General features: G+C 45.2%; 1 protein-coding gene across 3 annotated transcripts in view; it reads left to right on the forward strand.

Annotated features, from left to right (window-relative positions):
* The window catches only part of LOC307228650 (glutamate receptor 2-like), a gene marked incomplete at both ends in the record, with an annotated part of 122,609 nt that overhangs the window by 50,495 nt on the left and 59,451 nt on the right, over positions 1-12,663 (forward strand). For all 3 annotated transcript variants that reach the window (XM_079998380.1, XM_079998381.1, XM_079998382.1), the window contains one exon: positions 7,777-7,851. In XM_079998380.1, the coding sequence (XP_079854506.1) occupies positions 7,777-7,851 (75 nt within the window). The remainder of the gene's footprint in view (positions 1-7,776; positions 7,852-12,663) is intronic.

Consider the following 12,663-nt stretch of genomic DNA (forward strand, 5'->3'; position numbering starts at 1 on the left):
GTGCATCCAAGATTTTTCTATCATTAAGAAAGAAATCAAGTTGTTCTCGACTCCCTTTCTGATGGATACAGAAGAAGTTAAACAGAGTCTGCAATTAGAACCTATTGAAATGCAGTGTGATAGTTCACTGAAGAATCAACATTAGCTTTAACTTATTTGCATAACAAGCGTGAAATATACACATCTCCTTCCCCCCTCATTCTACCCCTTAATACAGGGCTGTGGGGATCACTATCCTGACTAAGAAGCAATCTGAGGCTGCTGTTTTGAGAATGTGCTGCCAACCATTTTTGTAACAAAATAAATGAAAACTCATTAATTGAAAGCTGTGATGTAGGCTGTTTTTTTTCTTTAAGCATATTCAATTATCAAGCATAATTTACCTACATTTGATTGATTTTGCCAACTTTAATACACAAGAGGTGAGGCGATATACCTCACCTCTAATTAGTGGCCCAACCCCTTGTATATTTTTCTGTATGTGGCCTTCAGTGAAAAAAGTTTTTACACCCCTGCTCTAGAGCCTGTGGACTTATTTTAACTTATTTTTGTGAGCGTAAGGCTCGAGATGGTACATACAGTAAGGTACCACTAAGTCAGCAAGATAATACGGCGCTAGGCTGTGTAGTATTTTATAGGTAAGTAGCAGAACCTTAAAGTCACATTTGAGGTGAACCGGGAGCCAGTACAAGGTGGCCAGCATAGGGGTTATATGGTAAACCTTTCTAATCTAGCCAGCATTTTTTACAAACTGGAGGTTTTTGAACGCCACAGAGAAACATAGTGCAAAGTCCAGGCGGGATGTTACAAATGCATGAACTATGGTCTCCGCATCACTCATGGATAGAATGGGCCATATCTTGCAATATTGCGAAGATGGAAAAAATGCAGTTCTAATATTATGTTCGTAATATGTAGTTGGAAAGAGAGTGGGGTCAAATGTAACTCCTAAACCTTTTGTTGAGTTATTTTGGGTAATAGTACAATTATCAAAGTTCAGAGTGGCTTCTTTAAACAGGTGCCTGTGTCTGGCAGGCCCAATAGTCAGCATCTTCGTTTTATCAGATTTAAGAAGCGAAAAATTACATGCCATCCGATGTGTAATTTCAGTAAGACATGCCTCGAGAGTACAACAATTGGGCGGATAAGTTAGTTCTAAGGGCATGTATAGTGGGGTGTCATCAGCATAACAATGAAAGGTAATGCCATATTTGCATATATCTCCAAGTGGAAACAAATAGATATTGAACAACAAAGGTCCAAGTACAGACCTTTGCAGGACCCCACAAGTAACAATACAATACTCAGAGGTCACGGTCATGGTGTGTCCTCTCTGACAGATAAGATCGAAATCAGGAAAGCGGGTACCGTCTTTTGCCAATGCATGTGTCAAGGCGATCTAGCAGCAGGTTATGATCAACAGTATTAGCAGCGCTTACAGTAGGTCAAGTAATCGTACTACCGATGAGGTTTCTGAGTCCATTGCTAGTAAAAGATCAGTAACTACTTCTGTGAGGGCCGTCTCAGTCGAGTGGAGTGCTCTAAATCTGGACTGAAATTATTCAAATAGATCATGTGATCAATAATCAGATGTTTTCTAGAATTTTGGAGATCAAGGGGAGATTCGAGACTGGCCTATAGTTACTAGGAGTCTCAGGATCGAGGATGGGTTTTTTAAGTAAGGGTTTAATCACGGCTGTGTTAAAAGCTGTAGGTACAGTGAGAGTCCCATAATTGAAAACAGCTCTTTAACAACCTTCCAGGGAGTGGGTCTAGTAAGCATGTTGTTGGTTTTGCTGCACTTACCAACTTTTAAAGAGTGTCAACAGATACTGTAGGTATCTGTTGACACGGTGTTGATAAGGTGTGAAAGATTATCAATGCCATCTGCCCGAGTGTCTATTCATATCTCACTACTGGAAGGATACAATTTTGTTGAGCCCGAATCACTTTAATCTCCTCTCTAATAGGACCAATTTTCTGAGTGAAAAATTGAATTAAGTCATTAGCTGCAAAGGGGGAGCTGTGGGAAGAAGGCTGTTTTGGGGTCAGCATACTATAGCTACCGTATCAAATTCAGTTTTGGGAAATTTTTTCTTAAGGCTAATTGACCTGGAGAAATACTCAGTTCTGTCTAGTGAAAGAGAATGTTTGTAGTTCAGAAAACCATCATCCCATTCCTGACAGAACTCTTAAACTGTAATTGCATGCCATTTGCGCACAAGTTTCCTACAAGATTGCTTCAGTGGCCTTGTCTCATCTGTGAACCAAGGTGTTGGTTTCCTAGTAAGCGTTTTTGTTCTGAGTAGTGGAGTCGAAACCATTACACTGGGCCGCATTAAATTAGTTTGTGAGGGTGTCAATGGGGCCTTTATGAAATGGAAAAGGAAGCAATAGCTGTGGGCAGTTGATCGGAAAGTGCTGTTGTAGTTAAGGCATTCATGTTATGGTTGCTATAGCTCTGAACCTGCTCAGTATTCTGTTTCGAATTTTATTAAATAGTGGTCAGACATAGCAGAGGTATAAAGGAGAACCACTAGCCCTGCTTAGGGGTTCAGACAGGGAGTTCAAATGAATATTAAAGTCACCCATAATTAAAATATTACCTACGTGCATCACCATGTCACCATGGAAACATAGTCAGAGAATTCATCTGTTAAGCCTGAGTAGCGGCAGTAGATCAGCAGGACAGTAGCTCACTTCTAGGTAAATAGGCAATGATGTTGAGGGCCACATAACACAGGGGTGTCCAAACTTTTTTTACTGAAGGCCACATACAGAAAAATATGCGAAGGGCTGGGCTACTCACTCGAGGTGAGGTATATAGCCTAACCTCTAGTGTATTCAAGTTAGCAAAATCAATCAAATGCAGGTAATTCTTGATAATTGAATATGCTTAAAGAAAAAACAGCCTTCATCACAGCTTTCCATTAATGAGTTTTCATTTATTTTGTTACAAAAATGGTTGGCAGCAAATTCTCAAAATAACAACCTTAGATTGCTTTTTAGTCAGGATGGTGATCCCCCTTCACAGCCCTATATAAAGGGGGACAAATAAGCAAATAAGTTATTGGGCTTGTTAACACATCAACTAATGTTTGTTAGAAAATGTTATCAACTTTAATTGACTGAATCTATAAATTAATTGGGCTTATTAACACATGAATCCTGTGTAATAAATTTTTAACTCACCTATAAAGGGAACAGCGTTGCACTCAGGGGGCGCAGTGATGCTGCGCTTTGGACTGAAGGATGGCTGGCAAGTCAGGAGTAAGTTTGGTGGTTGAGATGCGAAGGACATCACAGAGATGGCTGTCGGTCATTTTGGAGTTAACAGAGAAAATGCTTTCTCACATATGTATGTTGAGCCGAACAGACTCATCATTCTTTTTGCGTGGTGTCTCATCAGTGGAAACTTAGCCTTTTCCAAACTCCGGTAGAAGTCGGTTAGGGAAGCTGATGTTGATTCTTCAGATAATTATCGAAAAAGATAAGTTCTATTTGCAGACTCTCTTCCATTTCTTCTGCATCCACCAGGAAGGGAATTGAGAACAGCTTGATTTCTTTCTCAATTATAGAAAAATCTTGGATGCACTGACTGAATTCTGTCATGAGAGATGTGATCACAGACACATATTTCCCCTTTTTAACAGAAAGCTTGGCCTTTGGAAAAGCAAATTTGATTTCGGACAGCGAAGGGAAGTGTGCAACACTGAAGTTGCGTAGTTGTGTCTGAAAGAGACGGAGCTTCATTATGAATCTTCACTCATATTAGATCTACAAGGCCTCATTTAAAAGTTTGTTGCGACATTCACCATGGTGTCCCTCACTGAGCTTGGGGAACAGCGCCATACAGCCGGGCTTGGGGCTCTTTAGTTTTATTCAATTACGGAAACGTCAGAAAATAAAATATATACATTTTATGGTGTTGTTTGGAGAAACGTGGAGTGGATCGAGCAGCCTACAGTAACGTTGCGTGAACACACAGAACCTGGACTCTTGTACGCAGGGATTTTTTCGTTTCATGTAAACATCGGAAAATAAAATAAATAAATACATATACAATAAAACCACACAATTTTTTATTGGTCTTGTTTGGAGAAATGCACAGCAAATCGGAAGGAGCAAATGACCATAAGGAAATCCATGACAAGCTGACGTCAGCTCATGCAGAGAATTGAAAAAACCTTTGAAAACTGAGTGTTTAGAGTGGTCGGAAGCCTGAGCGTTGTTCACAGCGATTAAACATTAAACATTACATTTAGCAGACGCTTTTATCCAAAGCGACTTACAATTGTTCAATCACCGACGGACGCAGCCATCAGGAGCAATTAGGGGTTAAGTGTCTTGCTCAAGGACACTACAGCATGCTAGTAGGAGGAGCCTGGGATCGAACTAGCAACCTTTAGATGACTAGACTACCAGCTCTACCGCCTGAGCTACCATCCCTTACTATGTCATTAGTTTACCTCATTGTTTTCCACTTTGGCCACGTCTAATACAAACATCCGACATTGTAACATTATATATATGAAAGAACATAGGGAAAAACATACTAGGTTCCTTTTAATGGCAGCGGTTAGCTTTTCTTTCCAACTGAGATGTATCACCAAATTCAGAATTTCAAATTTCAAAGTGTTGTCGCTGAGTGCTGATTCTAATTACTTGCCATTAGATATTGTAAATAGTGTTACAAATAAATTAGTATTAAGTAGTAAATATGCTAGAAAACAAAGTATAATTCTGCAATCACAAGATTGAGATTGCAGATTCCCAATTAGCATTTTTTGTGAGATGTTTTTCCAGGGCAAAAAAAAATGTATTCATAAAACGGATTCATATTTTATGAAGATGCACTATTACTGCGCTGTTTTCTCAGCGCTTTGGTGGGGTTAAAACTTTTTTTTACATGCTAGCCACCTGCAGATGCCAAAGCCTAAGTGGTCATTTCTATTATTTACTGGACCCACAAAATATGATGCTACAAGTGGAGGAGATGGACCTGCCGATAATTGAGACTCAACAACTATGAGTGCATTAACAAGCTATTAACATCCATCCATTCCATCAATTTTCCTCCGCTTATCTGGGGCGGGGACGCGGTGGCAGCAGGCTGAGCAAGGAGCTCCAGGCCCCCTTTTCCCCGGCAACGTTTTCCAGTTCCTCCTGGGGGACCCCGAGGCGTTCCCAGGCCAGCTGGGATAGGTAATCCCTGCAGCATATTCTGGGTCTACCCCGTGGTCTCCTACCAGTTGGACGTGCCCGGAAAACCTCCAAGGGAAGGCGCCCAGGAGGCATCCTGATCAGATGCCAGAACCACCTCAACTGGCTCCTTTCGACACGAAGGAGCAGCGGCTCTACTCCGGATGTCCGAGCTCCTCACCCTATCTCTAAGGCTGAGCCCAGCCACCCTATGGAGGAAACTCATTTCGGCTGCTTGTATTCGTTCTTTGGGTCACTACCCAAGTCTCATGACCATAGGTGAGGGGACATAGATGGACTGGTAAATTGAGAGCTTTGCCTTCCGGCTCAGCTCCCTCTTCACCGCAACGGTCCGGTACAACGCCAGCATCACTGCTGACACTGCACCGATCTGCCTGTCCATCTCATGCTCCATTTTCCCCTCACTCGTGAACAAGATCCCGAGATACTTGAACTCCTTCACTTGGGGCAGCAACTTGCTCCCGACCCGGAGGGAGCAATTCACCGTTTTCCAGCACAGAACCATCCCCTCAGACTTGGAAGTGCTGACTGTCATCCCAACCGCTTCACACTCGGCTACAAACCGCCCCAGTGCGTGCTGGAGGTCATCGTCTGATGAAGCCAACAGAACCACATCATCTTCAAAAAGCACAGATGCAATTCTGAGGTTCCCAAACTAGACACTCTCCTCACCTCGCCTGTGCCTTGAGATCCTGTCCATGAATATCACAAACAGAAGCGGGGACAAGGGGCAACCTTGGCGGAGTCGAACACCCACTGAGAACATGTTTTGACTTTGTGTCGAGAATGCAAACACAGCTTTCACTTTGGTTGTACAAGACCCAGATGGCTTGTACCAACGGCCCCGGTACCCCATACTCCCTCAGTACGGCCCACAGGATCCCCCGAGGGACACGGTCAAAAGCCTCCTCCAGGTCCACAAAACACATGTAGACTGGATGACAAACTCCCACGACGCCCCGAGCAACCCTGCAAGGGTAAAGAGCTGGTCCACTGTTCTACGTCCAGGTCGGAATCCGCATTGCTCCCCCTGAATCTGAGGTTCGACAATCAGCTGGAGCCTCCTTTCCAGCACCCTGGAATAAACGTTCCCGGGAAGGCTTAGCAGTGTGAAATCCCTATAATTGGAGCACACCCTCCGGTCCCCCTTTTTAAAAATGGGAACCACCACCCTGGTCTACCTATCCACAGGTACTGCACCCGACATCCACGTGACACTGAAAAGGCGTGTCAGCCAAGACAGCCCAACAATGTCCAGAGCCTTCAGCATCTCAGGGCAAATCTCATCCAGCCCCGGCGCCTTGCCACCGAGGAGCTTTTTGACTGCCTCAGCGACCTCTGCCAGGCATATGGACGAGACTTCCCCCGAGTCTTCAGACTTTGCCTCTTCCCCTGAGGACATATTGATTGGGTTCAGGAGTTCCTGAAAGTGTTCTTTCCACCGCCCGACAATATCCCCAGTCCGGGTAAAGCAGTTCTCCTCCCCGGCTGAACACAGCCTGAGCCAATCCCTGCTTTCCCTTTCTGAGTCGCCGAACAGTTTTCCAGAACTTCCTTGAGGCCAACCGAAAGTCCTTCTCCATAACCTCCCCGAACTCCTCCCACACCCGGGTTTTTGCTTCAGTGACTGCCCAAGCTGCAGCCCTTCTAGCTTGCCGGTACCTGTCTACTGCCTCAGCAGACCCTTGGCTATAAACAGTAAGACAGTTTTTGAACATTTGCTAACATTGCTGCTCCCTGACAAAGCAAGAGAAGGTCAACTGTCTACAAGAGCGTTCAACACGATAGTCACTTTCTGACCAAACAGTTCTGGGGACTCCCTGAAGGGCACTAGGAACTGGGAACTAGATACCTCCAAGGGCTTTTTCCTGGTTGCATTCACACCGCCAGTAGGAAGACTGAAGTGACGTAAGCCAATGCGGTTACGGCATGTTCCGTGTTGTATTTAGTCAATATACTTTCACTGGTTTCACCTAATCAGTCCACCAAAATCTGTTTCTGAACAAATTTGAGGCGAATAATAAGCAATCCAGTTGCTGAATCTGCACTCATGTTAGATCTACAAGGTGTAATTTAACAGTTTGCTCTGACATCAGTAAGGCAAGGGTATACATGAGGACACCACATGCAGATTTTTTGTTTTATTCAATTAAAGTCAAAATAAAATAAATGAAATCAATACAAATATAATGAAAAAAACAATTGTTATTGTAGTGTACGTGGGATGGTCCCTGCTCAGAACGATGTGACTCATCCGTGGTGGACTGCCCTCGGTGCGCCGGGGGCGAGGGACCGTGGACTTACGTCTGGAGCAATCACCATGCAATTACGTGACTGAAGATTCCTCTTGTGCTCGTTAGTCCCTGCCATGAAGTATGAGCTTAAAAAAAATCCATAAAAACAGGGTTCTAAGAACTGCGATCATTCCTAGTTCCTGCAGTGCAGACACAAAATGGGAGGGTTCCTCCAAAAGGTCTTAGAACTTATAAAATTCATAAATTGATTCATATTTTACCAGCAACTTTGGAATTATTTTATTTCTGTGTCTTTCAGGATCTGGAAATCCGTAAAGAACGACGCATCATTCTCGACTGTGAACAAGACAAAGTGAAAGATATCATGGAACAGGTTTGCTTCAAATACGACTAAACTACAGACCGTCCATCCATCTGTCCGTCCATCCATCCATCTATCCACTACACGTAACTTATTATAAGTTCCAATAAAGTTTTTTATGACAGTTGTTATCCTAACCTTTCCATTTTTCTTTTGCTTGCCAACCTGTATGTTAGTAGCGTCATTGATTCCACTAAGTAGAGCCTCCCTTTTGCCCTGTGATGCACTATTACTGCGCTGTTTTCTCAGCACTTTGGTGGGGTTAAAACTTTTTTTTACATGCTAGCCACCTGCAGATGCCCAAGCCTAAGTGGTAATTTCTATGATTTACTGGACCCAGAAAATATGATGCTTCAAGCAGAGGAGATGGACCTACTGATCATTGAGACTCAACAACTCAGCATCTGAGTGCATTAACACTCTTTTGGACATTTGCTAACATTGCTGCTCCCGGACAAAGCAAATAAAAATGAAATCAATACATATATATCAATACATATATAATAAAAAAAACAATTGTTATTGTTTCTTATTTTTATTGGTTATTTTTTATTACCACCTAGTGTACGTGGGCTGGTCCCTGCTCAGAACGATGTGACTCAACTGGGGCAGACTGTCGTTGGTGTGCCGGGGGCGAGGGATCATGGAATTACGTCTGGACCAATCACCATGTAATTACGTGACTGAAGGTTCCTCTTGTGCTCGTTAGTCCCTGCCCTGGAGTATGAGCTAAAAAAAATCCATAAAAACAGGGTTCTAAGACCCGTGATCATTCCTAGTTCCGGCAGTGCAGACACAAAAATGGGAGGGTCCTTGCAAAAGTTCTTAGAACTGTGAAAAAGTTTCTGCGGCGCAAAAACACCTTATGATGGGAAGAAACAATCAAGACACAAAGATGACAGTAAGACTGAGCTCCGCAGGGTGTATTTCAGTGGCAAAGATGCCGGTCATGGTGAGTTGGCTAAGCGCTTTGAAGAATGCAAAGTCATAGATGTGCCTACATCCCTTGATCTCGAAGATCAGTCGTTCCTGGACATTTTACACAAGTGAAACCATTACTATTATTTACAAATATCACGATTGTGGTGTCAGAATGCCGGATGGACCATCAAAACAACTGGTCAGAAAGTTTCAAGTGCTACTTGAGGCAATGCCAAGACAGCGCTGAAACATGCTTTGACTTTTTTGGCCAGCACAGTAATGTGTGAAAACGTGTTTTCAACATTGAAGAACACAAGTCATTACATTTACATTACATTTAGCAGACGCTTTTATCCAAAGCGACTTACAATTGTTCAAACACCGACGGACGCAGCCATCAGGAGCAATTAGGGGTTAAGTGTCTTGCTCAAGGACACTACAGCATGCTAGCAGAAGGAGCCTGGGATCAAACCGGCAACCTTTGGATCACTAGACCACCAGCTCTACCGCCTGAGCTACCATCCCCACAAGTCATTGCTATAGGTAGCCTATTCCATCTACCCTTTCTTCTATCCATCCATCGCCCTTCAAATGCCAAAAATTTCAATACGGAGCCGCGCCACTTCAATTATGGTGATGGGAAATCTTTCCATTTTCGTTTTTTGTGGTATACTCATATTTTGCACACCCTTTTCTCACCCTTTTCTCAAATGTACTGCATTTGGTTAATGTTGCTTGTTAGATTTTGTTGCAGTAAATATTTTATTTGGCTCATTCATTAAAATTAAAATTTCATTCATTCATGTTCCACTTTCACCCTTTCATGGCAAATTAAATATGCATCATGCAGTAGGATTGGAGGACACCAGATGCACACTTAAGGGCGTATTCACGAAGAAATGGATTGCAGCCATTTCTTTGTGCAGCCTTTCCCCTCTCTGTGTAACCAGATGGGGACCCTTGATTTTTCTTTGTATTTCTAGGTTTATGTGCAGTGACTATTAAACATTAAAATAGTAGAGAGAGAGAGAGAGAGAGAGAGAGAGAGAGAGAGAGAGAGAGAGAGAGAGAGAGAGAGAGAGAGAGAGAGAGAGAGAGAGAGAGAGAGAGAGAGAGAGAGAGAGAGAGAGAGAGAGAGAGAGAGAGAGAGAGAGAGAGAGAGAGAGAATATGAATGTAAATATTATATAAATATTCATTATATATAGATTAACTAGATATGCTGTAGATATATATGTATATAAATATTTTGTGTGTATATATTAAATCTATAATCTATATTTTGACTCAAGAAATTCTAGTTCTCACTGAATCCTAATATTATAATAATGAGAGTTCATTTCATATATTTTGCTCTACAAAGTTCCAGGCCACTGCACCCAAGGCCGCAGCCTGCGACGATCCTGCAGTTTTGAGGCCATCTGTGGTTCAGTGCCATTTTTGACCACTTCATCACTATTCTCTATAACTTTTACAGACCTGCCAAACTGCACGCATTTTGTGTACCAACCATACAATTCTTGGACAAAATGTGCAGGTACAAAATGCCAGCTTTGCAAAAAATAAAAAATAAAGATTATATATATATTATTGTAATTTAATTAAGGAAAACAATACATTAATCAATACAAACAATACCGTACATGGATTGGGTATTTAAACTACATCCCTGGGACTGGGCCAGATACTATGACCTGTGGTTCTGTAAGCCCTCCCCTCCCTCTCCTCTGACTCACTCAACATCCACTGAGCGCAGCGGCACTTTATTATTCACTGACACCGCATTGCTGAGGTAAAAGGGTAGTGGGAAGTGCGGGAGTAATAAGAACAAACATGTGATCGTAATGTTGACATATAAAGAGTTGGTAATAGAGATGCATGACTCTGTGCCGGTCAAATTTACACACCCAATACAGTGCTCATGTATTTGTAAAAATGATCCAATACTCAAACTTGATACCAACCTAATGTTACCTAACATTGCGTAGTTGACGCTTAATAAAAGAGAGTGAAAGAAAGAAAATTAGGCTGTTTGGAGGTACTTCAAGGTAAACGAAGATTGGATAGTACTCGTCGGAGACCCCGTCCATCTCCACATCCTCCGCTAATTGGGCCACGTGATCCTCATCGGAGTAGTTGGAGACCCTGTCCATCTCCTCGTCCTCCGCTAAATGGGCCACGTCCTCATCTGAGGAGGGACCCCCAGGGTCGACATCCTCGGCCTCTGAAACATCACTGGAGGACGCAGACAAGAGAGGTGGTGGGGTCTGCGGTCGGGAGGGTTGACCCGGTCTGGAGGGCTGGTCTGGAGGGCTGGTCAGGATGGCACTGATGGAACCTCCTGATAAGGTTGTGGTCGAGAATGTGCCTCGCAGGGACCCAGGACCTCTCCTCCGGGCCGTAACCCTCCCAATCCACCAGGTACTGCAGGCCTCTCCCACGCCGGCGGGAACGTAGGAAGCCGTAGGCGCACTGGAAGGGGGAGAGGCCTGTGGCCGAACTGGTCAGGGTGTTGTTGGCATATTCCACCCACAAAAGCTGCTCGGACCAGGACAACGGGTGTTGTGATGTCATGCAGCGAAGGACCATCTCCATCTCCTGGTTCTTGCTCCGTTTAACCGTTGGACTAGGGGTGGTACCCTGAAGAGAGGCTGACGGTGGCCCCCAGAGCACACAGAACTCCCTCCAGAAGACAGGCGAACTGGGGACCCCGGTCGGATACAACATCTACCGGGATGCCATGGAGGCGGACGACGTGGTACAATAATAGCTTGGCGGTGCCCTTGGCCGACGGGAGCTTCGGTAGAGGCACGAGGTGAGCCATCTTGCTAAACCAGTCCACCATGGTCAGGATGGTAGTGTTGCCGCTAGACGGTGGCAGACCGGTAACAAAGTCCACGGAGATGTGAGACCAGGGGCGATGAGGAACCGGCAGTGGGTGTAGGAGACCAGCAGGAGCAAGAAGAGAGGGTTTGTGCTGGTTACAGGTGGGGCAGGCATTGACGAACCCTCGGACGTCCTCACCCAGAGAGGGCCACCAGAAGCGACGCTGGACGACCTCCTTCGTCTGCTGGATCCCCGGGTGGCAGGTGAGTCAGGAGTTGTGGGCCCACTGGAGAACCTTGGACCGGAGGTCAGGCAGGACGAACAGACGGTCGGGCGGACATGCGCTGGGTCCAGGTTGGTCCTGGGCGGCGGCTCTGACCTTCTCTTCCACCTCCCAGGTGAGTGTGGCAACTAGACGGGAGGACGGTAGAATGGTGTCAGGGTCAGCAGCGTCTTCCTCCTCCTCCTGGAACTGCCGGGACAGGGCGTCAGGTTTGATATTGCGTGACCCGAGGCCGATAGGAGAGGGAGAAATTGAACCTTGTTAGGAAGAGCGCCCAATAGGCCTGACGGGAATTCAGTCTCCTGGCGGACTGGATATACTCCAGGTTCTTGTGGTCGGTCCACACCAGGAACGGCAGCTGGGTTCCCTCTACCCAATGTCGCCACTCCTCCAGGGCCAATTTGACGGCGAGAAGCTCCCTATTCCCGATGTCGTAGTTCTTCTCGGCCGGGGTTAAACGCCTGGAGAAGAAGGCGCAGGGATGAAGCTTCTGGTCGGAGGCGGTTCTCTGGGACAGAACAGGTCCGACTCCAACGTCGGAGGCGTCCACTTCAACCACGAACTGCCGTTCGGGGTCAGGCAATACCAGAATGGGGGCTGAAGTGACCCGTGCCTTCAGGGCCAGGAAGGCGTCGTTGGCGGCGGTGGACCACCAAAACGGCACCTTGGAGGAAGTTAGGGCTGTGAGGGGGGCAGCCACCGTGCTGTAGCCTCGGATGAAGCTCCGATAGAAGTTGGCAAAACCAGGGAGCGCTGGAGTTGTTTGCGGGTGTCCGGGGCGGGCCAGGTGGTGAC

The sequence above is a fragment of the Zeus faber genome, assembly GCF_960531495.2.
Source record: "Zeus faber genome assembly, chromosome: 4".
NCBI lineage: Eukaryota > Metazoa > Chordata > Actinopteri > Zeiformes > Zeidae > Zeus > Zeus faber.